The 25855-nt window shown below is 44.2% G+C and overlaps 1 protein-coding gene across 4 annotated transcripts in view; it reads right to left on the bottom strand.

Moving 5' to 3' along the window:
- The window catches only part of MAML3 (mastermind like transcriptional coactivator 3), a 628299-nt gene that overhangs the window by 428295 nt on the left and 174149 nt on the right, over positions 1–25855 (bottom strand). For 2 of the 4 annotated variants that reach the window (XM_030845121.2, XM_030845120.2), the window contains exon 1: positions 8469–9766. The exons of 1 other annotated variant lie outside the window; for it this stretch is intronic. In XM_030845121.2, coding sequence (XP_030700981.1) covers positions 8469–8945 — 477 coding nt within the window. In that variant the 5' untranslated portion in view covers positions 8946–9766. Of the gene's footprint in view, positions 1–8329; positions 8395–8468; positions 9767–25855 lie in introns of those variants that run through there. One more of the 4 variants, XM_060299744.1, reaches the window with a different exon arrangement.

Below are 25855 nucleotides of genomic sequence, written 5' to 3'. Positions count from 1 at the left end.
GGTGACTATGGTGCTACAAGTGTTACCTAGTCCAGAAAAAGGAAAGAAAGATGATCACCAGCCTCGTTTTTAACAACCATCCTTTAATCTTATTCTCCGCCACACCAACTAACCCTCTCCCCTCCACAAACTGATTTTATTTGAAAGACAGTGAAATAAATGTTGCTTTAGAAAGCAATGCAAGAAAGCTATAGAAAGCTTGCAAGAAGATACAAAGCATTTAGTATCCTTGGGATTTTCCTAAATGTTGGGTTATTAATGACTTCCATTAACACGTTCTCATGAAACCATAAAGACCATTTTATACAGCTAATCTGAAACATGAATGATGCTCTGCTGTGAGTCCAACCAGAGCAAGGACCCTGGTTCACTACTGTATCCCCAATGCCTAGAAATAGTGTCCAATATGTAGCAGTTGCTCAAGCCCTCACCATGAGATCTTGGCTTATGCCTTAGTGAAATACGCCCCAAATCACTCTAAGTCTGCACCTGGGTGGGAGGCAAGCAAATGAGCGATAGGACAGTAATTCATAAAAATAAGCCTAGCCTTTGTGTAGCACCATCAAGTCTTTGGGACTCTTAACATATATTAATTCATTTGAGCCGAACAATCGCTCCGGGAGGTAAAAAGAATGACCACTGTTCACCTTCCCAGCATGAAGTGAAAAGCCAGACTGTCCCATGGCCAGAGCTGAGATGCAACAGGGCGGCCGGCGCTTTGACTTCTTCCCAGGGACTCTCTACCTCCCAGCAGCATCCCCACCCCCTCCACCCGGTTAAGTAGTAAGAGTGTTTTTGAAAAGCTGTAAGGAAAGCCACACTCTGTACTTTCAACATTCTAGGGGAGCTCTCGTTTAAGGCAGGGTTTCTCAAAAGCAGCAGCATTGGTATTTTGGACAGGGTGACTCTTTGTTGTGGGTGCTCTGTAGGATGTTTAACAGCATCCCCTGGCTTCTACCCACTAGACAGCAGTAGCACCCCTCCAGTTGTGACAACTGAAAAATGTGTCCCAACATTGCCAAATGTTCGGGGCGGGGGCAAAATCTCCACCGATTGAGAATTTCTGACTTAAAGGAATCCTATGGTAAATCCATTTAAGTGGCAGAAGTAGTCATTTAAAGGAGCATGGAAATCTTTTAGGAAATGATTTTTTTTCCCAGATATTGCAATACAAACAACAATGCCATTAGCTCTGAAAAATACATATTTGAGTTTTAGTAAGGTCTGCAGGTTCAGAATAGACTACTAAAAGCACATGTTATCGCCATAAACTCCCAAGGCGCCAGGATACTATCTGTTTACCCCAAATGAGCAAAACCAATCACCTCTTTTGCCACCCATTCCAGGAGATGCCTCCAAGATCCTCACCCCCTCTCGCCTCTCTTAACCTTACCACTAGAGCTCCTAAAGTCCTTTACTGGGTACCAGTCCCTTTAGATTCACTCTCAATCACTGAGTTACTTTCAGCATCTAACAAACAATCAAAGAAAGAAAAATAACCCACCACTGTGAGAATGAAGGGCACTAGTAGAGCTTGTCTTAGAGCTGTGCAATCCTTTTGAGTCACAGTTACGACCCAGGTTGAATCTGCACAAATAGACTCAGCACTTCAGCCTTTTCTTTTGAAGGGAAGGAAGCCCCGGCCCTGCCATGGGTTTTCTGGAGGTGGAGAAAGATCTTGCGAGAGGGAAGGAAAGAAATGATACAGTAATGTATCCTAAAAATCATCTTCGCACACATAAGCACAAGTGAAATGTGTTGAGGACTGAGAGTCCATAACGTGAAACATTACAAAACCAGATTCTACCCAACAGAATGGAGACTTCAGGAGTTAGAAATTCTGGAGGTTGTTTAAATAGCTCGCTCAAGTTTTCTATGGTTGTTAAGCCATTGCTTAAGGTGGATAAATGTTAGTTATTCTTACTTTAAAAGATTCTACTTCAGCATAAAGGTCATTCCAACCAATGGAAGGTCCAATATAATTAAAAGAGGTGTCTAAATTATTCTTAGGAAATCACTTTCCTTATGTCAGAGGAAGTACTGAAGGCCTTTTGAGATTTTTATTAAATTCCCCCAAGAACAGAATGCGCAGCTTGCCATAAAAAAAAAAAAAGCACTGAGCCATAGTAGTAATGGCTTTTTCTATGCACGTGTGTATGGTGGCCCTAAGGGAACACCGTGTTTCTTTCCCAAATGGAGTTGCTTATCCACAGCTCAAAAGCCCCTCAACTGTTTAACAGATGGAATAGCCAGGTATACTTTTAAAACAAAGTGTGCGCCTTCTCTGATCCACGGAATAGAACCCTATGATCTTTAAGTATTCATTATACGGCAGACCCTCAACTCCATTTTCTGAGTGATTTTATCCAGTCTTATTCCTTTAGTTCTTTAAACTTTGTTAGATTTAAACAACAAGAAAAGGTTGGGGTTTTTTTTCCTAAGTGTTTGGTGATAGCTGATTTTCCAAAAGCTCCATTTCCATCTCACAAACATGAATAGTGATTTTTTGAATGTGTCTGTCTGAAAAGCATGCTGTATTTTTTAAATGAAAATTTGATGTGGGGGATCCAATAACTTTGGCACAGACATCTGTAAATCAGCTTCTTTTGCAACGTCAAATTAGTTTGAAACAACATGAAAGTAAGCATACTATTTTACTGAAAATGTCAAAGGAAAGGGGAATAACTCAGCCAGAAACTGTTGAGAAGTCACTGACATCAAGTCTAATGCTGACTGAAAAACAAACACCTGTTATTCCCTTAAACCTAGCTTAAACAATACTGAAAATCTAAAAAGAACATACTACGCTGTCAAAGTCTTGGATGCAAGAGTGTGATTTAGCTTTTTCACTTCCATGAAGCACTACGGACTATGTACCAGAATCATTGAATGAATGAATGACATTTAAAAATCCAGTCTATTCTCTATGATTTTCACTAATGAAGAATAAATGGTATACTGAATCAAACCCATAATTATTCCAAAATAATTGGTATCTTATCCAATTGTTTCATTAGTTATAGAGGAGGAAGCACCAAAATTAAATTTCTCTTCTTATTGCTTCTTCCCACTCTTTGGTAAAAGTGCTAAAGATCAGTGAAGAGACCAAAAGGTTGGCAGTAGGAGGCGGAAAGAAAAACAAGGCAAACAGCTGGATCTGAAAACTCAATAATCAGCCTCTGAATAATAGAGGGAAAAATGCAAAGCTATTTGGGAGAATCAAAAGGCAGATATTATGAAAATCTTGGGACTGAGTTTTAAATATGTTCCTTTTTATGAGACTTTGAGGTCTGATTTATTTCTCAGTTCTCTATGATGGGTAATGTGGAAAGAGATGACGGAATTTAGCCATCTTAAGCTCAAGAATGTAGTACAGAAGTGTTAATTAATACACATGGAGCACTGATTGCAAGTAAAACTCTGTAAGCGACACTAAATAAACCCTAAGTACTTCAGACATATCCAAGAACTACTACGTACTGTGCAGAATGGCTTATCATACTAGATTCCTCCTATAGTAGCAGCACGGATGAGAAAGAGGGAGAGATTCCCCCATTCTTATCTCAACCAAATGGAAAAACCTTGTCAGGAAACCTTTTTAACAACAGTTGGCTGTATTGGTCTCAGAGAGGTATTTAGAAAATAACTCTATGTAACTCCATTTTAAGGTTTAAAATCCTCATCCTTCTTACAGAAATGTCAGTACACCTTGTCCGGGGGCTGTTCATTTTCCTCATACCAAGTGGCAGAAAACCTCCAAAGATTCTAAAGCTTGCCCTTATGATTCTAATGCAACTGGATAGAAAGTATCAAACATGCCATCTGCCTGAAAACTCAGCATTCCCTGGGAAAGGAACTCAGCCTGAAGAGCATTTTGTAGATCATGATGAATGATTAACTAACTATGCCTGTACTTTTCTGATCGTTGGCTGCCCATTACTAAATAAAATGTACAACTAAAGTACATACATAACACAATTAAACATGTATTGTAGCGCTTTTTTTGTTCAATGCTTCTTGAGAATTAAAAGACAAACACTTGTTAAGCACAGGGAGATGAAATTTCAAAAAGTTTTCACAAACTTAAGGCACACCCTGTGTGGGCTATGGAAGGTTTTTCAAGGGACACTATCAATCCTATCACCCAGGAAAGCAGAACAGGATAAGCCAAAGAAAAGGTTCATAGGAAAGATTTAGAAATGGTTTCACATTACAAGCTTGCCAAAAAACCTAGATACAAAGCCAGTAATTTACCTTCAACAGGATAAGAAATGGGAAACCGGATTCATTTATACGGAGTTTTAGCCCTGGACTAGTATGCTGACATTTCCTGGATCTCTTCCAGGAGTAGATGGGAACATTTTGGATAGGTTGCAGTTTTCTCTAATACTCAGCGTTTAATATGCTTATTATCAAATGAATTTTATGTGATAAACTCTTCAGAGCAGGAATCACATGGATTTATACAGTCTTTAAGCTGTGTATAAATTAAGCACACTCTGAAAGTTATGATGGCGCTATGAGGTAGAAAGGTTATCAAAACACGGAATTTATCCAGGTCAAGTAAGACGACCACCATTTTGAAATTCTGAAGACTGCATTGTCATGCTTTTTGGTATGCCTGAATGATTACACCTTTGTCAAGCCACTCTGTCTTTGGCTTGAGAATGAACCTGTCAGTTGGAAGTTATCTTAAAATTTTAACCAGGACTTCAGGTTTAAGTACAGAAAATGAACAATGTCTCATTCTGCTACCACAAATTAAAACTATTTTAGGAGAAGACACCTTTTCAACGAGATTCTCTAATAGGTGAAATCAATAGTTCTCACCAACGACTCTTTTGGAGGGGAGGAGGGGGAGACCCTTCTGAATAAAGAAAGTGTGTGCGGGGAGAGTCATTTGACTACATGTCCAGAAACTACCTTTCACCTGAAGTAATGTAGCTTCCAACCCAGGCCTGGGCTATCCACTCTCTAACAGGGCTATTGCGGACCCACACAAAACTGAGGCCCCTCCCAGCAGCCTAAAGCCAAAGGAAGATTTCTATTTCACCTCACCCACCCTGCTTCGGGTTTGCTTGTTTGCTTTCCATGCCTATGCTTGTAAACGTATAAGAAAACAAATCAAAAGAGGTAAAGCCTTGATTAGACTGCCTTCTTAATCCAAGCCAAGCAGAAAGAGAACTAATCAATATTTAGTACTTTGGACATACTGGCCCTCAGAAGGTAAACAATAGCAATAAAACAGAAAAGAATCCTATTCATCTTTATTTTTATCATCACCATCATTATTATTTGCCTCTGGTTGATTATGGCTTTCCTTTAGGGGTTTCCAAATAGCTCAATCTGAGAACTAATTATAATTGCTCTGTGCCCCGCCCCCCTCCCAGAGCCCAACTAAAATCCAACAGCGAATTCAAAAATGGAAGATTAACGTGGTTTTCTGCAACCTGTTCTCAAGATTTTATCTCACACACAGGCTAAGTTAAAATACTCTTTCATTTCAGGGGCCAATGTACAATTTTAAACTATTTTTAAAGGAAAAATAACTTGTAGAGGAGGACGTTAACTTTTTTCCTTTCTTTTTTGTGGTACCTAGAATTCACATGCAACTCTTTGCTTAAGGTTTAAGGCTGTTTAATTTCATTACACTCATCACACATACTTGGACCACTTATATCAATGGGAGATGCATATATGAAATACAGTTAAAGGTAGAACATACTCCTGTACATCGGTATAATCGATACGCTAAATTATTGTCACAAAATTGATAGAAAAATGTAATTGTCAGGCAATCATTTTTCAAGTCTGTTAACTTGCTGAACTGGGATTCACCATGAAATTTACTGCTTCGGTCTCATCCACTCAAGTAAGCACTATCTTTTTGCATTTTCAAAAGTAAGCTCTGGCTTGGGCTTGCTACCTCCTTCCAGGTAACTTCAGGACCCTGGGTTTGCTCCCACCTGCGGTTGTATCATAACCCAGGCGCGCGCACCCGGAGTGCCCCCACTACCCTCCCAGGGCCGACATGGCACCCTCGAGAGAACACAACCCAAACGCTAAAACTTTCCGGCCGCAAACTGTACTGCTCTCGCCCGCGATCAAAAGCGACCGGGCACCGGCTTTTTGTTCCAGCGCTGGTCAGCTGGCGAGGTAACGCCACAACACTCCTCCATCCCCAAAGGTCGGGAGAGAGGCCGTGGGACTGAGATTTTTGGAGCCTCCCGAAAAGCCCATTCCTACGCAATCCGAGCGTGTGGGGCGTACAAACACCGGAAAAGAGGGCGTGGAGCAGGCAACGAAGATATTCTCAGCGCCTTTCAAATACTACTTGTCTCAGGTTCACGAAGTGAGTCTCCCCATCGGTGGCAGAGCGCGAAGGGGCGGCGGGGAATGGGAGACGGCGCGGACCCGGAGAGAAATAGGTACCAGCAGGGCATGCGAGACACAGTCAAGATGCAGGGCCGACCCCGCCTCCGGGTACAATCAGAAAAGCTACAGTGTGTCAGTGGCTTTCGGCTTCCTGTTTGTAAAGCGAGAACCTCCCTCCCTGACTCTATGACCGTCGTTCTCCCTCCCCACCGAGTCCGCCTCTTCTTCGCGCTCCGGGCTAGCTCGGAGGCGGGGGGCGGGGTGGGGGGGGAGCGCGGGCCCGCGGGGCGGGGGCGGCCGCGGGGGAGGGGCAGGGCCTCGGGGCGCAGCGCCCCTCCCTGCCGGGCGGCCTCCGGGGCGAGCCGGGCCGCGAGGCGGACAAAGCGCGTCCCGCTCCCTCCCCCACGGCCGCGTTCCAGAAGGGAGGGGGAAGGCGGGCTCGAGGAAGGTGGGAGGAGGAAAAGGAGTACGGAGGGGGGCGAGGAAGGAGGAGGGAAGGTGCTGCCGGCGGGACTGGGCAGGATCGCGCCGAGGAGGGAGGGGAGGGAGGAGGGGCTGGGCGGCCTCGGAGAGCAGGGAGGAGGGAAGGATTCTTGAAGCCCAAGATAAACAAATTGTTCCTCTTCACGTGCGGGGTGGGGGGAGGTGGGGAGGGTGGGGAGTGAGCGCGGCGGCCTCTCCTCTTCCCCTCCCCCAAGCCGGCTCTTTGTCACGGAACGCCCAGCGAAAGCCCGCGCCCGCACCCGCACCACCTCCGACGCCGACGACTCCCAGACCGGGGACGTGCGCGTGTTATAAGCCGCACAACGAGAGGGCCTCCCGCGCCGCCGATCGAGGTGCGGTCTGCAGGGGAAACGCGAGAAGGCGCGCGGCCCCGCTACGCTCCCGGATTCCCACCGCCCGCCCCACTCCGCACACGCGCGCAGCCCAAATCCGGGCCGTGCGGCGGTGGAGGGGGCTGCAGACACCTTTCTCAAGCTTCCGGCTCCCCCCCACGAAAGGAAAGCAAAAGAACCGGAGAGTGGAGATAGGAGAAAGGATTCTACCCTCAGGGTTAGGGGGTGGGAACAGCCCCTTCCTCCCGGAGAAGTTAAGCCATTGGCTGCTCCTCCTACCTCCAACCCACCCACCCAGCCATTTAAGCCTCTTTCACCTCCCCGCTACCTTCCACTCCTCCGGGCTTATCAGACTGGCCCGGAAAGTTGGCGGGGAGCGGGGCGGGAGAGCAGCGGAGAAAGCTCTGTGCAAGCAAGTTTAAGAGGAGGAGGGGAGAGAATGCCCGGCGAAGTTGCGTGGCGGGGACTCTCCGCACAAGCCCAGGGCGTCGCTCTCCCCTCCAGCCCCGGCGAGTGCCGCGACCCTCGGAGCCGCTCCACCTGCCGGGCCGGCCCGGGGTCTCGAGCTGCGAGGGAGCGCATTCGCGCCCGCATCCGCGCGCGCTCTCGTGGACGCGCGCGCGCGCAGCCACCTTCGCTTGCTTCTCACCCACCTCAAAGTTCATTCACAAAACTCTCAGACTTTCTCAGCCCAAAGAGGGTGAGCTGAGGAGAGGAGGCGAGAGCATCTCCCTTCCTCCCCCTCCTCCTCCCCCCAGGTTCGAGGGCCTGGTGCCCGCCCAGAATCTGCGACAGCATCCATTTCTCCCTGCACTCGGCGGACGTGCTGAGAGGGGTGGGCGAAGGGGGACCGGTCTGGGGAGCCCAGGCGGCCAGGCGAGGGGTGGGGTGGGGAGCGGTGAAGAGGAGGAGCGAGGTTTCAACTCTGGGTTCACTCTTTCAAATCGGTATCTAAGAAAGGGAGAGGGGGGTAAAACTTTTCCAGGGCCTCACTCCGACGCTCCTCCAGGCTCCCTCCGCCCCTCGCAGTCGTGACTGGCTTCTCCCCCTCTCGCCCCCTCTTCCCCAAATCTGACAACCCTGACAGATGAACAGGTAGCGGCGACGGCAGCTTTTACCTCACAAAAGTTGACGTTAACCCTTCGGCTTCAGCCCACTTCGCCCGCCGTGCAAATCAGATCCCCGTGCCCCCCGTGTAAGAAGCTCCACGCCCCCCCCCACGCGCGCGCCCCGTGCCCGCTGCCAGCGCGCCCTCACCATGATCAGCGTGTGGTTCCTCTGCTCCGCCGAGGCAGCCTCCGCATCTTGCTGGGGTTTGCTCTGGTGCTGTTGCTTGCCCGTGCCGGCGCCCGATTTCTTGGCCCTCTGCTCCAGGGTCCGCTGGTAGAGGCTCACGGTGTCCCGGCGCTCCAGCTCCAGCTGCGCCACCTGAGCCTGCTGGTACCTGTTCTCGCAGTTGACGTGGTGCCGCCGGCAGCCCTCGATGCGCTGGCGGAGCCGCTCCACCACCGTGCTGTGCTTGGGGACGGCCGCCGAGCCGCCGCCGGGGCCCCCGGAGCCGCCGCCGCCGCCGCCGCAGCCGGCAGCCGGGTGATTGCTAGTCGGAGCAGCGGGAGTACTATTGGGAGTATTATTCACACCGATCCCGGCCCCGCCGAGGCTGCTGTTCAGGCTACTGTTGATGCAAATACTACTGCCATTCGCGGCAGCAGCGGGGGCTGCGAAATCCCCCATCCTGCTCCCCGGGCACACTATTTTGGAAGAACTTTTTTTATCCACCCCCTATCAGCCTCCTCCTTGGGTCCAAGGATTAAAATAGTTTAAGTGGAACGCGGGGGAGACGCAAGCACATGGATGGAAACAGCGATCCCGACCGGGCGAAAAAAAGGGGGAGAGATTTTGGGGTGGTTTTTTTTTGTTTCCTTTTTTTAAACTGTAAAGCTCGAGGGGAAAAAAGGGGGGTGTTATCAGAATACCATCAGACACCTATCAACAAAAAGAATCACAACAAACTGAGCCAGCAGCAAATCGGGTTGCAACTCAAGGGAAGATCCGTTCTTCGCCTGCCTTCTTTTTATAATCCATTATTTTCTAATAAATTCCAGGAGATTTCCGGTGGTTGGCAAGCATTTTCTCCCTACGTACCGAAAAACACACCCCATGTACACACACAAGCATATGCCTCCAGTGCGGACACGCGCGACACACACTCACTCCACACCGCATCGGAAAACGGCAAGCTTGCTTATTGCATTTTCCTTCCACAAAAAAAGTTTTGGTGTTTATGCCGCCCCGTGTTCTCAAAGTACTTTGGCTGCTCAGTTGCATTTCACAGGAACCTAGATATCGAATCCTCGGGCTGGGGGAAGTAAACACATGGACAGTCCGAGGCGACTGCAAAAGTAGATCGGTGAAGTCCTTTGCAAAACGCCGCGCGGAGAGCAGCCCCTAACGCTCGGCTGGGCTGCCGCTGCCGCCGCTGCTCCTGCCACCATCACAATGATCAACTGCTCGCCGCCGCCGCCGCCTCCTCCTCTCGCTCCTCCACCTCCTCCTCCTCCTCCATGCCAGCGGAGTGATATCAGGACGCGCGAGCTCAGTAAACACGGCAGCGGCGGCGGCTGGAGGCCGTGAGACAAGCCCGGGGACACGGCGCAAAACCCGGCGCGGACTCTCCGCCGGCAGGAGCGGGTGCGGCGCGCATCGGCACCCGGCTCCCGCCTCCCTCTGCTCGTCCTCCCCGCCCCTCCCACGCCCCCAACCTCACTGCCACCCGGACTGGGAAGCCGGCGCTGCCAGAAAAGAGAAAAAGAAAGATTCTGGGGGATCTCGGGAATGAATCAACTTTTGACGCGCGCGCGCGCGTGTGCGAGTGTGCGCGCGCGCGCGACTGTGTATATGTGTGTATGTGTGTGCGCGCGGACGACCGTGGGGACGCGCCTGGCTGGATTTAATTTCCTTATTCCAAACGAGGTATCAAGTGATCCAAAGTTGTTGTTATACGTTTATACATTATATTGCAGAACTGTGCATGACCAGGCAGAAACATTGAAGCTTCGCAGCAGTTGTCTGTTACCCCTATCCATATGGCAAGAAGACAAATGAGTGGCTTGTTTTTAAAACCCAGGTAATAAGTCCTCGCTAGTAGTAACCCTGCTTGTGGACACTTGTTCAAACTCTAGGCCAGTCTTAACACACAAATGCCAAATTATGAACAAAAAGAAATAGGCAACAAAAAACTTGGAATATTATTTAATTGGCTGTACATAATGATTGTTGCTATTAGGGCAATTATTGTTTTACTTACCCTTGGAAAAAAATTAAAACAAAGCAAGCAGGGACTTGGAGGTGAGACGAACAGTACATTTTAACAGACTGTTTTGAACACTAGGTGCTAATGACAGCAGTAATTAAGGGTCCTTCGTAAATCAAGTGGAAAGATTGCAGATTTCATGGATTAGAACTAGAGGAAAAACACAGTATTTCACAGTTTGTCATAACAAAAACAAGCAAATATGACAGGCATACTTTATTGCTAGATATATTTCTTTCTGTTTAAGTGAATTCACAATAAGTACAATTAAAATGGAAGAACAACCACAGAAAGTAATCTAAACTTTCTGTCATCTCCCCAGATATTGAGTATCCAAAAAAAAAAAAACCCCCACTAACAACAACTAAGGATCAAATATAATATCCTTGAATCTGGACTTAACCCATTGCAAATACGTAATTTTGAAAAAATTAAAATGGACAAACTGTTTCTGTGATCATTAGTAGGACAAAAATCTTGATTGTGAGCTGTTAATAATAAGGCATTTTGTATTATCTCAATAAATCGTATAGAATTAGTTTTTTGGGTAAAAATACACCTCAGTTTTCTAAAATAGCCAGGAATAAAAGAACTTCAGATCTCATGCATTAGTCATGAGATCTGATTTAAACCATCTTCATTTCTTGGCATTGCAGATTAGCATAGGATGCTATTTCTAACCTCATAGTGTCAGCAATAAGAAGCTATATTTTTCTTCAATTAATCAGGTCTATATGGTGAACTATATCTTTAATATCCATTGAATTATCTGGTAAAATGGGCAGCAAAATCTTGATTGGCATGGTGTGAGGTTACCTCCAAGCAGTGAAACCAATGTGAAAGAGTATCTTTCACTGAAGTTGCCATACTTTTTCAGAGGGCTAGTTAGTTACCATACAACTTTGTGGATCATAACTAACTGCCCCTCCTTCAAGTCTGTTAGGAAATTAAACTGAGTTCTATAGCAAAAAGTCAGTTCTGATTCTAAAAACATAGAGAAAATTATAAGAAATCATAAGAAAAAGACATCACGAAGTGGCCTTTGTCTATTGCACATGTTCACTAAATAATATCTGTATTAATTCAGGAAACATATGGTTTCACTGCAGAGAGGAAGCTATGACTCTGCATTCACTCTCCTCTCTCTGCACTAGAGTCTAATTCTTATCCCTCCTCCCCCGTGGCACCTATATCACCCATACAAGACTGCAGTTTGATTTACAGAGGCAACAAGTTTGAGGGTCTTGAGCATTGAGTCTTCAGTCTGGAGACTTGGGTTCTAATTCTAGCTTTTTTCCTATGCCTCAGAGTTTAACTTTTCACTGAGAGTTTGTCATTCTGAAAAAAATATTCCAACGATAGCAGCAACGTGCATTCCCATTGAGCTGTTTACCTCTCCTATGATGAAAGGAAGCCAAAAATACACAAGAATTTGCATCCTTCCCTTTGAGGCACGAGCAGGTGGAGGATCACGTTTTGTGGCTTTACCCCAGAGCTCCCCGAAGACAAGTGGAGCTACTCTTGCACAGCCCCAGTATAGTTTGCTGCCCGAGTTTAGTGCATGAGTGGACTACAACACACACAAAAAGGCTGGCTGACTGTTCATGGGTATATGTACATACACACACACACACAAGGCATCAATCTTGTATCTCGTCAAGATAGTGGGAGTGGCAGCCATGAGCTCCAAGACCGAAATGCGGAGAAAAGAAGGACTGTGAAGCTGTGTGATGGCGAATGGGGGCGAGTCTTTGAGGAAATTGACCTGTGAAGTAAGTCTTCCACTGTGACACACTTGAGGTCGGAAACCCCATCCTAACTGTGCAGGACGATTAGAAGAAAAAAGCAGGAAGTGAACAAGACTGAAGTCTTGAGCAATATAGGCAAGTTACCCTGAATTAGAGATGTTCATCTACTCCAGTGACTTTAGAAGAAGCAAAGGCTTTTATACTGGCTACTTCTAGATTCTCATGATATCTTCTTCTAAGGTTGCCAGCTTTGCTGGTCACCATCGTAAAGTACTCCTTGAAAGTCATAGAGAAGTCCATTTTCTGGGGAAGCGATTTTAGTCCCTTCCCCCTACCAAGCACCCTGGTATCACGACCCTCTTTATCTTTTACGTGAGCCTGCTACAAAGCCAAACTGCCGGATGGGAGCTATTGGACACATCATGAGTGCTATTGCTCTAGAATGGCGAAGAAATCTGAGATGCCGTAGCAGTGACGAGAAAGAAATGACGTGGTTGTATCCCGAGACTTTGATGATATCTCCCTGGATGCCAAAGAGAAGGGCTGGATGAAGAAGTACCTGTGCCAGGTTGTCCTGAGGCTCTGCCTCTAAGCCAAAGCTGGCAGTTCTAAGAAGTTGAACCAGATTCCCTGTTCTTTAGGTCAACTCTGCATCATCCTCCCATGTCCATCTGATAGGGCTCAGTGTCTCAGAGTCAAGAAAGAGGTCTCTGTGTAGAAACTCCAGTGTATGTGCCACTTCTGCAGCACTATTAATGTGGATCAATAGCACTGGCTTCCTAATTGTCCCCTAAAGAATACCTGGTGACCAAGGGAGAATAGGAATCCCCTGTTGCCCACCTACGGGTAAGCAAACCTTTATATGTGCCCACAGAGTGGGCCCAGGCAGTCCTGAATTACTAGCAGCAGTGGGGTGTGCCCTCAACCATCTGACGAGAGCTATCACTTCAGTAATTCCACAAATATAGTTATGGTCTGCTGTGTGCCAGGCACTGTGGTAGGCACTGGGGATGCAGCATGACAGTGTATAGAACACAGTCCCTATGAACCTGGAGATGATCACACTGAGTGCGGTAAGTCAGACAGAGAAAGACAAATATCATAGTATATCACTTTTCTGTGGAATCTAAAAAATAGTACAAATGAACTCATTTACAATACAAAGACAGACTCACAGACAGAAAACAAACTTATTGTAGAAAGCAAACTTATCGTTACCAAAGGGGCAGGAGAGGGGAAGGATAAATTGGGAGTATGAGATTAGCAGATGCACAGTAACCACATATAAGATAGGCAAACACAAGGACCTATTGTATATAGCACAGGGACTACATTCAATACCTTGTAATAAACTATAAAAAAGAATTGAAAACAAGAATATAGATATATACATATATATGTATAACTGAATCACTTTGCTGTACACATGAAACTAACACAATATTGTAAATCAACTATACTTCAACAAAGAGAAAAAAAAGAACACAGTCCCAACCTCAATGATGGCCAACTAGACTCAGGGCGGTAGATGCAGGGACTAATATGAAGTGGGTATGGGAACACGTAAAAGAGGCCTCAAGTGCATGCTTGGAGGTCTAAGCAGGCTTCTCCAGAACTCATGCTCAAAACTGGGTAGACATGAGCCAAGCTAAGGTTGGTCGGGGGTATGAAGTGGGGAGCTAGGAAAGAGTGGAGCAAGGCTCTGAGACCTATTGTTTCAGCAAATCCACACTCGTTTCCTCTCACAGGAGCATGAGTGTGAGAGGGTGTGATTAGAAAGGAGTCCAAGGCTGGGAGAAAAGCAAGAGCCAGACCGTGCAAGGCCATCCAGAAGCCTAGACTATATCCTTGGGACCAGGCTACCATTGAAAGGATTCAAGTTGATTACACTTTTTACTTTGGCAATGCAGCAGATGTATTAATAACACTGTTTTCTAGAGCGTGTTCTGAAGAACCTGGTCCTGTAAGGTGTTTCACCAGAAAGGTTTCTGAGTCAAGTAAGTTTAGGAGATGATCTGTACGGCATCTCTCTCTCAAAGATTCATTACCATGGTGAAGGCCGCAAGAAATCTTTCAACAAAGCATGTTTAACTTTGTTTAGCCTAGCGGTGCCAAAGTCCTGTTATCTCCCACAGAATGAAACACACTCTAGAAAGCTCTGTAGGAGAGACTAAATATCGAAGGCAGTTGTAAATCTACTGAAGTTCACGATTGCCTGGGCAGGTAGTCTGTGACAGAGACCACACCCGCCTTACCATCTGCTTTGCCAGAATCACTAGCACCCACGTTCAAGACCCTTCCCTAACCTTAACTGGATGTGTTGAATTCTGACCTTTAGGCAGTAGGGAAGCAGCAACACAAAGGCAAAAATCCCAGAAGGGGGAACTTGACTAGACTTTTTCAGCATTAGTACTTTGAGTGTCATGTTAATGTCTATCTCTGTATAATAAAACCTCCTTATTAGGGAGAAAGGTCAGTAGTTATTTAACTGAAAATCTTAACTATGTAATATCTTTAAAGATTTAGAGTTTTATAACTTTGGAGGCATGCACTCTGCCTAGTCTAACAATTACTGGCCTCTTGGAGCTACTTTAATGAGCTCCTTCTACCTAGTAAACCAATTGTATGTAGGTGACATCCCCATGGACAAGGGGTGTTTCAAAATTTTGTTTCCTTAAGTATTTAAATATTCCTAACAAGACCCTATTTACACAGACTTCCCTGGTGGCGCAGTGGTTAAGAATTCACCTGCCAATGCAAGGGACACGGGTTCAATCCCTGGTCCGGGAAGATCCCACATGCCGCAGAGCAACTAAACCCATATGCCACAACTACTGAGCCCGCGTGCTGCAACTACTGAAGCCTGTGCACCTAGAGCCCGTGCTCCGCAACAAGAGAAGCCACCGCAATGAGAAGCCCACACACCACAACGAAGAGTAGCCCCTGCTCGCCACAACTAGAGAAAGCCCGCCCGCGCCCAGCAACAAAGACCCAACTCAGCCAAAAAAAAAAAAAAGACTCGTTTATGTGATTAATTTTCACTTTTTAATTACAAAAGGGTTTACTTAGCTCTAGACCAGGTCATAAATTTGAGAGGAATGTGAATTAATGGGGTTTATTTTCTTGTTCATGTATCTTAATATGTATATAATAGTTTTATGGTTATTAGGAGAAAGTTATCTAAAGTCCATGGCAGACAAATTTTTTAAAAGCCTTTCTTTCTATTTCACATGTGCCTCTATTCCCAGTGCTAAGCAGTTTGAGATAACAAGGCATTTGCCTTGAACAAGGTCTGGCTTCCATGTAAGACGTTGAAGACCTCTGAAATTTGGGGAAAATATTTATAAAATCTCTTATTTATTGAGGCCTATCAGCAGCCAGATTGTTAACTTCAAAAAAAACTATTTAACAAATAATCAAAGAACTGAAAAATTGTACTTTTTTGTAGTAAACATTTACTGGTGATCAGCAATGGCCTAGGATATAATTTTAATGGTCAACAGTCACTGAAAACTTGCTCTATTGCAGGTTCTGTTATTAGGCCCCCACTTCACTGGTGAAGAAACTGAGGCACAGAAAGCTTAAGGAACTTTCCCCAAACCAGAGATGAACAGTGGCAGAGTCTGAACTTGAATCCAGGCTCTCTGACCCCCAGAGCACACACACTATTGAAGAAACATGACATTAGAAGAAGATCCCTAAGTTTCCTTCTAATTTTAAGGGTCTACATTTCTATGAAATTAAGATCACTGACTTTTATCCAGATCTCACTTTAACAGAAGGCTCTTGCTGCAATGCTTAGGAGGGTTTCAGTTAAGGAGAAATTCTTCCAGGAGGCTGTCTTTGGCCAGGCTTGCCTCAGTCCCAACTCTGGGTTAGTCACCTTCTTGGTGCTCTGAAAATGATGTGCAGTTCTCTGTCTTGGCACTTATACTATCACATTATATTATAATTGTCTATCTACTTGTCTGTCTCTCGTTTGTGTTCTATTAGTCTTTGGACCTAACACAGGGCCTGGCCGTGACAGAGCTCGGTAACTGCGTTAGAGAGCATGAGTAAATGAAAGAGTGAATGGTTCAGTTTACCAAAATTACAAAATGGGAAAGGGAGTTGTGACCAGTCCTCAACAGTAGTCCCGAGGAGAGGAAAACTGCACTACCATTCTGTAGAAACTATTTGAATGCAGTAGAAGAAAATCATAGTCAGGTGTGGCTTATTTTTTCAAAATGCTGTTTCTCAGGGGTTTGAGGTAATCTATAAATTGGCTTAGAGAGGTGCAGGGGTGGAAGAAAGGCAAATGGAGTAGAGCCAGCCTCTTACAGATTCTCTCAGAGCATCAGCTGTCTGTCAGCAAGGGGAATGGCTCATGTTTATTGTACACCCATGGCCATGGTCAGATATTAGGCAAGGCTTTTCCTGTGTTAACCAATGTAATAATCCCAACAACCCTAGGAGGTACGTAAACTAGAATTGGCCCAAATGTGCTCTAACATGAGTTCAACTACATGCTCTCAGTTTTGTGAGTATGTGTATATTCCATCTCTTTCTTCTGTGCTCAGAAATGAAAAAGGGAGGGAGGGAAGTTGCTCAGAATCAGTAGAGGAATGTAATACACCATGTATATTTATTTCACTTCATGGATGGTGTAAGGGTTTTAAGGTGATTACAACTACACGCCTGAGAAAGATGTAACTCCACCATCTTTTTTTTTTTAATAATTTAAATTTACTTATTTATTTTTGGCTGTGTTGGGTCTTCGTTTCTTTGCGAGGGCTTTCTCTAGTTGCGGCAAGCGGGGGCCACTCTTCATCGTGGTGCGCAGGCCTCTCACCATCGCAGCCTCTCTTGTTGCGGAGCATAAGCTCCAGATGCGCAGGCTCAGTAGTTGTGGCTCACGGGCCTAGTTGCTCCGCGGCATGTGGGATCCTCCCAGACCAGGGCTTGAACCCGTGTCCCCTGCATTGGCAGGCAGATTCTCAACCACTGTGCCACCAGGGAAGCCCCTCCACCATCTTATTATCCCCATTTTACAGATGAGAAAATGAAGGCTTAAAGAGTTTACATAATTTGTATCCAGATCAACACCAAAGCCTCTGTCTTATGCACCTGTCTGAATTCAGCTTTGTGTTTTGTTGTTGTTGGTGGTGGTGTCTTGGAGCCCTTCTGTTGCTGCTATTGTCACCCATCCAGCAAATATTTATTGACTATTGACAAGTCCTATATTAGGTGCAAGGTATGCATACTTGAACAGAAACATTTTCCTCCCCAGGGGAGCTTAATAATCTAGTGGAGAGAAGGAAAGATAAATCATACAACAGGCTAACATAATTGTAGTCAGCTCTTGATTGACCAGAGTTTGAGGGAGTCATAGGAATGGGTTTGTCACAGTTAAGACAAAACCTGTGAGAAGGGGATTGGAAAAAAAAAAAATTAACCTAAGCTTAGTTAGAATGACAGCCAATATTAAGGGAAGATTTACCGTTCTGCACATGCCATTCAAAAGGTAAAAAATAATAAGATACAACAGTTTAAGTATACAACGCATCACTTTCATTGTCTGATGAAAAATCGCCCAAAGCTATCTGCTTAATGGTTTAATATTGCCTGTTCCTCAGCTGAACACTCCCTTTTTAACACTGGAACAAAGCCTAAGCAACATCAGTTTGTCTTTGAGCAAAGTGCATTCTTCTCTGTCACTCTAGTAGACAGTCTAGGTCAGCAGTTTTTAAGCCACGTTGAGCCCTAAGAATTCCCTGGGAGGGGCCTCAGGGGCTGGGCATGGCGGGGAGAGGACTTGGTTGGTTCTTAGCTGTTCTTCAACTCAACTCAAATTGGAGTAAGATTGCCTTTGAAGAAAGGGTTCCACAGCTACAAAGTGTTTGAAAATAGTTTTATGTTTCATCTTGTTTTGCGGGCAAACTCTCCTTCTCTCCCCAACCCAATCTTCGTCCTCCATCACACACATATTATCATTTCACTCTTCTTGATGTCACCAAATTCTGGTTCACACTGGCTCCGAATTGGTTAACTTTGGCTCCAAAATTTAGTGATCCACTTGTTAATGTCCGCTTCCTCAAATTTCTCTTCTTTTCTCTGAGCTGGGCAGGTATAAGGATGACCCAACTAAGTGTGCGCTGAGGTGGAGAAAACCATATTGTCTAGAAATACATTGGGGGAGCAGTGTGCATGTTTGGAAGGCATGCTAGCATCGTCTGCCTGGTGTAGTGGTGGGGTGGGGTTTGCGAGACCCTAGAGTCACGCGAAGGTAGACGGTGGATAATCTGCCTGCTAAGAAGGGTATGTCCTGGTACCACAAGGGTTTTGTCTTACTGAGTGGGGTATACAAATTTGGGACTACGGAGGGGGAACAGCTACTAAGGATGGAACCTCTTCTGCTACCCCCACTTTCTTCTTTGAGTAAATGCCAAACAAAGTGATTTCAAGGTCCACCAAATGATTAACCTATCCAGGCATCCACATACCTTGGTCCAGTCATGCCTCTGGTTATACTTTGGCTTCTGGGGAAGCCAGAAAATCATCGAATGGGAAATGTGACCATTTTAGGATCAGTGTATTAGTTAGCGCCTGTGAGATTTAAAACAAAGGTCTCAGCTTTGGCTGCCACGCTTTTCATTTCTTCTGCATCCCCTCCTGCCAATTCTCTGTTAAAGAAAATCTTCAGCATGGGGAAAGGAAAAAGCCTGTAATACCTCAGGTGCCATAAGGAACAGACGAGGCACAAGGAGGAAGTGATGGCTGCTCAGACAGGGGAAGTTTATTGATCCAGTTCTGCTCACCATCGGTAGATTAGTAACTGACAGATGTTGCAAAAAGACAAGAAGAAAAGGCTGATTGGCAAGGGTCAGGGTCACCCAACCTTAAAGTAGAAGCAACATGGCATCTGTTGGTTAAAGTGAAGTTCCAGCCATGGACATTATACAGATCTGTAGTCATTAAAAACTTTGGGGTTTTTTTGACACAAGCACTGGTGTTTTTTTTAAACTATGTTAATCTCCTTAAGTATTGTTGCTTTTGGCTTCTCAATTACCATGCACATGTCAGCTGGTAACAGAACACCTTTATAGCTTTTCAAACCCTCCTACCTACATTCTCAGCCCATGAACTTAGCAGTGGGGCGGGGAGACTGAACGTTCCCTGGTTGCAGGGGCATGGTGGTCACCCAGATCACCTTCCTCTTGACCACAGTGATTGATGCAAAGATGGACGTGTGACTCGGACTGGTCCAATTAAAGCTCTCTCTGGGAATTTTGCTGGAAATGCCAGAAAGGAACATTTTTCTCCTCCAGGAATCATGGAAGTTAAGGACGGTAAATGCCTGGAGCTGCCTGGGGCCAGCTTTGATATAGCAAAGACAAAGCCTATTTGAAAATAAAGCCAACTCAGAGGAAAACAGAGCCAAGAAATGGAGAGTCCTCGTGACACCATTTCTGTCCTGAATCCAGGTGGGCCTACGGCCAAGATGCCCTAGAAGTTTCAATTATATAATTATATAAGTTTCAATTATATAAGCCAATAATTTTAATTTTCCTCCCTCCCTTCCTTCTTTCCTTCCTTCCTTCCTTCCATTCTTTCAAGTGTGTGTGTGTGTGTGTGTGTGTGTGTGTGTGTGTGTGTGTGTTATAATTGAAATATACATCAATTAGGGACTGGCTAAATAAATTATATAATATCCAAACAATGAATTACATGCAATAATTTAAAGGATTCATATATTATTGCACACATGAATTATTGCATTACTTATCATAGCAAAAAGAAAGTGAAAACCACTATCGGGGGATGGGAAAACTATATTATATCCATACACGCAAATAAGCAACTGTTAAAAATGAGTCATATTCAGCTATATTGATTGACATTTAAAAATCTTTATGACATATAATTGATTTTCAAAAGCAGTTTATAAAAATGCTCTTATTTTATAAAATTATGTAATTTTGTGTATATAAATCTAGCCAACTCTAGAAAGCTAGTTATTCATCATTATTTTGGGATTTTAGCTGCTTTCTACTATCATTTATTCTTTTCTTTATTGCTTTAATTGTATGCTTATATAATAAAGAGAGAAAATGAAAACTTTCTATTTTCTAGAAAGAAAGAACAATAGAGAAACGAAAGGAAGGAGAATCTGAAGAGAAGGAAGAATGCGAGTGTCTGTAGTCTGAAGTTTGCCTAAATGATTTAGGAAAAGATTCAAGGAATAGGTGATATCATCTCATGAATCTTTAAAAAATATTTTCCAGATGGACAGATGAGGAAAGGGCATCCAGAAAGATGAAACAGCAAACGTGAAGGGGTTCAGAAAAATGAGAAACCATGATGTCTTAAAAATACGTTTTCTGATATAGCTAAATCAGTGTTGGTAAATTGGCATTTAATCTTAATAACTAGGGCAGTGAGATCAATTAAAGTCGACGTTAATACAAGGAATTTCATATCAGGATTGCATATGGGATGCACAAGGGAAAAGAAAAGTACTGCATCTCAAGGACACTGGTCTATGCACCCAGTTGCTTGAGTACATCTCTCCTTTGAGGTCTAATAATATCTCCAACTTAACATGTCCAAAGCAAAACTCTTATTTCCTCTCCAAATCTGCTTCTGCTCCATAGTAGTAAATTTTATGTGTCAACTTGATAGGGCCACAGGGTACCTGGATATTTGGTCAAACGTTATTCTGGGTGTTTCTGTGAGAGTGTTTTTGGATGAGATTAACATTTAAATCAGTAGACAGTAAAGCAGATTGCCCTCCCTAATGTGGGTGGGCCTTGTTCAATCAGTTGAAGGCCTGAGCAGAACAACAAGGCTGACCCTACTGCAAATAATAGAGAATTCTTCTTGCCTGACTGCCTTCAAACTGGGACATTGGATTTCTCCTGCCTTCACACTGGAACTGAAACACATTGGCTTTTCCTAGGTTGTGAGCCTGCTGGCCTTGGGACTGGAACTGCACCATCCGCTCTCCTGGACCTGCAGCTTGCCAACTCACCTTGCAGATCTTGGGAACTGTCAGCCTCCATAATCACATGGACCAGCTCCTAATAATAAATCTCTCTCTCTCTCTCTCTCTCTCTCTCTCTCTATATATATATATATATATATATACATGTATATATGTGTATATATATATACACATATATATACACACGTGCTATTGGTTCTGTTTCTCTGGAGACTCCTAATATATTCTTCCTTTCCAGTGTCCCAGTAACAGAAGAAATGGCAAAATCAATCTACCAGTGCCTTGGTAATAAAAATCTTGGGGTCATCCTTGACTGTCCCCCTCTCAAACCTAAGATTCAGCCCAAAGCAAACCATGTCAGCGCCACATTTAAAATATATCCAGAATCTGACCACTACTTATTTTCCTCCTGTTACCATCATGGGCTAAACCTCTGTCTTCCCTCACCTGGACAAGTGCAATAGTGTCCTAACTGGTCTTCCTGCTTCTGTCCCTGCCCCTTTACAGACAAGTATCCACACAGCAGCCTGACTGTTCCTTTTCAAATATGTCAGTCAAATATTCTCATTTGGGGTGAAATCCAAAGTCCTCACCATGGCCTTCAAGCTCCTGCAGGGTCTGGCTGCTGCTTCTACCTCCCTGGCTCTGTCTTCTGCCACTCCTTGTTCACTCTGCTTTCTGGCCTCCTTGCCTTTTCCCTTTTTCTTCTTTGCTGCAATAAGCCAGAAATTCCCTCTCTTGAAATGCTCTATTCCCAGATATCCATAGGGTCTTGCTAACTCCCTTCAGGTGTGTCCCTCAGAGACCTTCCTAGCCAGCCTGTGTGAAATAATCCTCCTCCACCATCTTATCCTTTTTTGAGTCATGTGTTGCCACCAGGCACACAGTACATCTTATTTTATTTATCTTCCGTGTCCCCTTCTGGGATGTGAGGCCCGTGAAAGCAGACAATTACTTTGTTTCTCTATCTTCTGCACGTGGAGCAGAGTCTGGCACCTGGGGGGCACTCAATACCTGTTTGTTGATGAATGAATGAGGTTTCCTTCCATACACTGAAGGAAACAAGATACTTTTGATGTAGTAATAGCTAACATTTATAGATCGCGTACTATATATTGGCCACGCTTCTGATATAAATTAACTCATTTTTTCCCCACAACTCTAGCATTTTCTGAATGAGGGAGCTGAGGCAGAGGTAACTCTACCAATGTCACACAGCTGATAAGGGATGGAGCCTGGCTTCCAGCCCAGGCCAACTCAAGAGGCCATGCTTAACCATTCAGAATATACTTCTTGCAAATTCATTAAGAGACACTGGAGAACAGCAAGGATTGAAAAAAGCGTATTCCCTAAATTTATTTTCCAGGAATAAAAATATTTCCTGCCACATAGTATCTTCACCAGTTTACAACTAAACAGCACAGCGTGCTGAGAGTAAATAGACAGTAGAAAGCTTTGGACCCTTGCAGTTTACACTGTGACAGCTTTGAAGCAATTTGGGAGAGACTAACAAAGTAACAGCAAAGACTTGTTTGAAAACCTTTCTTGGGTCAAGCATACCTTGTAAATTTGGTAGGAGCTTTACAAACCCACTTGAAGATGCTGGCAGTCCTTTTTACCCTCGTGAATTTATCCTTTTGTGTATCCGGCCAATATTTACTAAGTACCATTAGGTGTCAGGCACAGTTCTAGGCACAGGGGGTACAGAAATATCTTCTTTCATAAACTCTCATTTCCACCTGTAACAAAATGGAGCTTATAGTGATTTGGAGCTAAACTCTGCAGTCAGAGACACATGGGTACAAATCCCAGCCCTGCTGTTACTGGCTACGTGACCTCTGGCCAGTCATATAACTTGTCTAAATCTCAGTTCCTTTGTTTATACAATGGAGGCAATATCGATTATGAGATCTACCACACCAGCTTACTAGATGGATTAAATAAGATTGCTTGGGGACTTCCCTGGTGGCGCAGTGGTTAAGAATCTACCTGTTAATGCAAGGGACACGAGTCTGAGCCCTGATCCAGGAAGATCCCACATGCCGCGGAGCAACTAAGCCCGTGTGCTGCAACTACTGAGCCCGCGTGCTGCAACTACTGAAGCCCGCACGCCTCGAGCCCGTGCTCTGCACCAAGAGAAGCCACCGCAATGAGAAGCCCACCCACTGCAACAAAGAGTAGCCCCCACTCGCCGCAGCTAGAGAAAGCCCATGCGCAGCAACAAAGAGCCAATGCAGCCCAAACAAAAAAAGATTGCTTGATACACACTAACTATTTGGAAATATACTACCTGTAATCTCTGTGATCTCTGTGATTCTGAGTATGGTTTTGCACGAATGATGACCTCAGAGTTTTGTAGATGTCTCTTCATTGAAGGGACAAGAGTTTGACAGAATTTTAGTGTCTTGAAAGAGTGCAGATTTAGTCAAGATTTTCAACCAGAGTGCTAGACTTTGTGATGAAGTCATAGGGTCTTACACTCACAATTAGACATCATAAAAGAACTATTAAAAGAACTCTGATTCACTAATTTGTTCGTTCTTTTCTCCTTCTGGGGCTATCTGGGAAAGCTGCCCATTTGCAGAGAGCTCCTTTGGCTATCTTCCTTTGCCTTTCAAAGCCCTCAAAAAAAGTTCTTAAGTACCTCATAATGGGTCCAGGAGATTGTTGATTTTGTTTGTAACATGTCAGAAGTAACAATTTTTATACTACTAATAGACTCACTATGAAGTATAAGGGATATCTCAGGTGGTTTTTGAATGGACCAAATATTTGTATTTATTTATAGGCCCTTCTGCCTTCATGGACCTTAGACCGGGAGTTAGGAACCATAAGTTCTAATCCTAGACCTGATACTAGTTAACTGTTTGATCTTGACTTTACTGGTGCTTTTTTACCCTATCTATCTATATCAGAACGTTAGTGTCTACATCATCTTCCAAATCTAAAATTCTACAATCACCCATAAATAAAACTCATGAGCAAGAAATCTACCCTACTTGGTACTTGGAACTGAATATGAGAATATAAGGACTTATAAAGGAAACGATAAGCACAGGGGCTCTTGCATTTCATGTTGCAAACACTGCTACAGCCATACAACAGGATAGTAATAAGGGTTAAAGTAATAATATACATCCTTTTTGTTTTAAGTATAAAGATATGCGATAGTTACATTCATTTCCTTGAAAAAAATCAGACGTTAAAAACTTATTTGAAAGCACAAATGCTAACATAGCTAATGCCATGTACAAAAAGTTGAAAACTAAAGCTTTCCTTGCCCATTGTTCAGTGACTCTAACCAACCCCACAGCATATTTAGTTAGAATCAATATTAGACGTGAGATTCAGTCCAGACCAGCACTTCAGAGGAGGCTGATCTTCACATGAGGAGTTATCATCCAGCACATAACTTTTTGAAGGCTTTAGAGTCCTTTGAGATAAAAGGGACACTTTCAGGCTGAACCCCTGAAGAAACAGAATTAATAAAGTGTCCTAGCTTAAAACCATTTTACCCTTGGGAAACAGTAAAGCGCATCCAGGACACCTGGCTGTATTTTGCAGACTGAAAGGGACCAGTGAGTAAATGCTTTGCTGCTAGTATTGTCTTGGCAAGGAGAATGTTTCCTAACATTCCTTCTGATTCTCTGAAAAGTTGGACGCCTTTGCATAGAAGAATGAGTTTGTGGGGCTTTCCAAAGGGAGTTCGGAGACAGGTTGTCAAAATGGTGCCTAAGCCAGTAATGTTCTGAATCCATTGGGTTTCTAATTACTGTCCTCTGTGAGCCAGGCAAATTAACCTGGGCCCATTGCACTGCCTGAGAAGAAATAAGGGATCAGTTAAAAAAAAAGGGGGGGGCGGGTACTGTATTCTTGCATGCCTGTTACCCTTCAGTTTGATTTTCCTGGGAATGTGTGTGCAGTGTGAGTATTTTTGTTGCTGACACATTTTTGATTCCCTGAGCTTGATGAAATAGGTAGCTAAGTAGAAAATGAGACATTTTAAGAATTCTTGTCATTGCAGTGGAGTAATTTTTAAATAAAATAGGCACTTGGTTCGTGAAAATTATAGCTAAATAAAATAGAATGAATTTAAAGCATTCACCCTCCTGAAGATTTAGCTGGTCAAGGTCCTGAATTTTCCTTACCTCACTGCATGGCTTATTTACAGAAGTTTATTTACAGAAACTACCACCACCAACAATAATGAACATCCTCAAGAACAAGTAGATATGAAAAAGAACTGATTAGGACTTTTGGAAAAAGGCACTCTTTGAAATTAAAAATCTCAATAGATGGGATAAAGTCTAGATTGAAATCAGCCAAAGAGAGAGTTGGAAAAAAGTGCGGAGAAATTCACACAGAATGCAGCACCTGGAGACAAAAACTACTTAAAAGAAGTTAAAGAGTCATGAATAATAGATGGAGAAGCTCCCAAACAAATATTTAGGAGTTCCAGGGGAAAATAGATGAAAGAGAAAGACAGGAACAACGTTTGAAAAGATGAGACTGCGAAATTTCCAGGATTGAAGACATGTCCTCAGGCTGAAAGTTCACAGCATAAATAAAAATAAATCCATATTGTAGGAAAACTGTAAAA

The sequence above is a fragment of the Globicephala melas genome, chromosome 5 (assembly GCF_963455315.2).
Source record: "Globicephala melas chromosome 5, mGloMel1.2, whole genome shotgun sequence".
NCBI classification, from domain to species: Eukaryota; Metazoa; Chordata; class Mammalia; order Artiodactyla; family Delphinidae; genus Globicephala; species Globicephala melas.
Note: the sequence above shows the minus strand (reverse complement) of the source record. Positions and strands in the feature narration are given on the sequence as shown.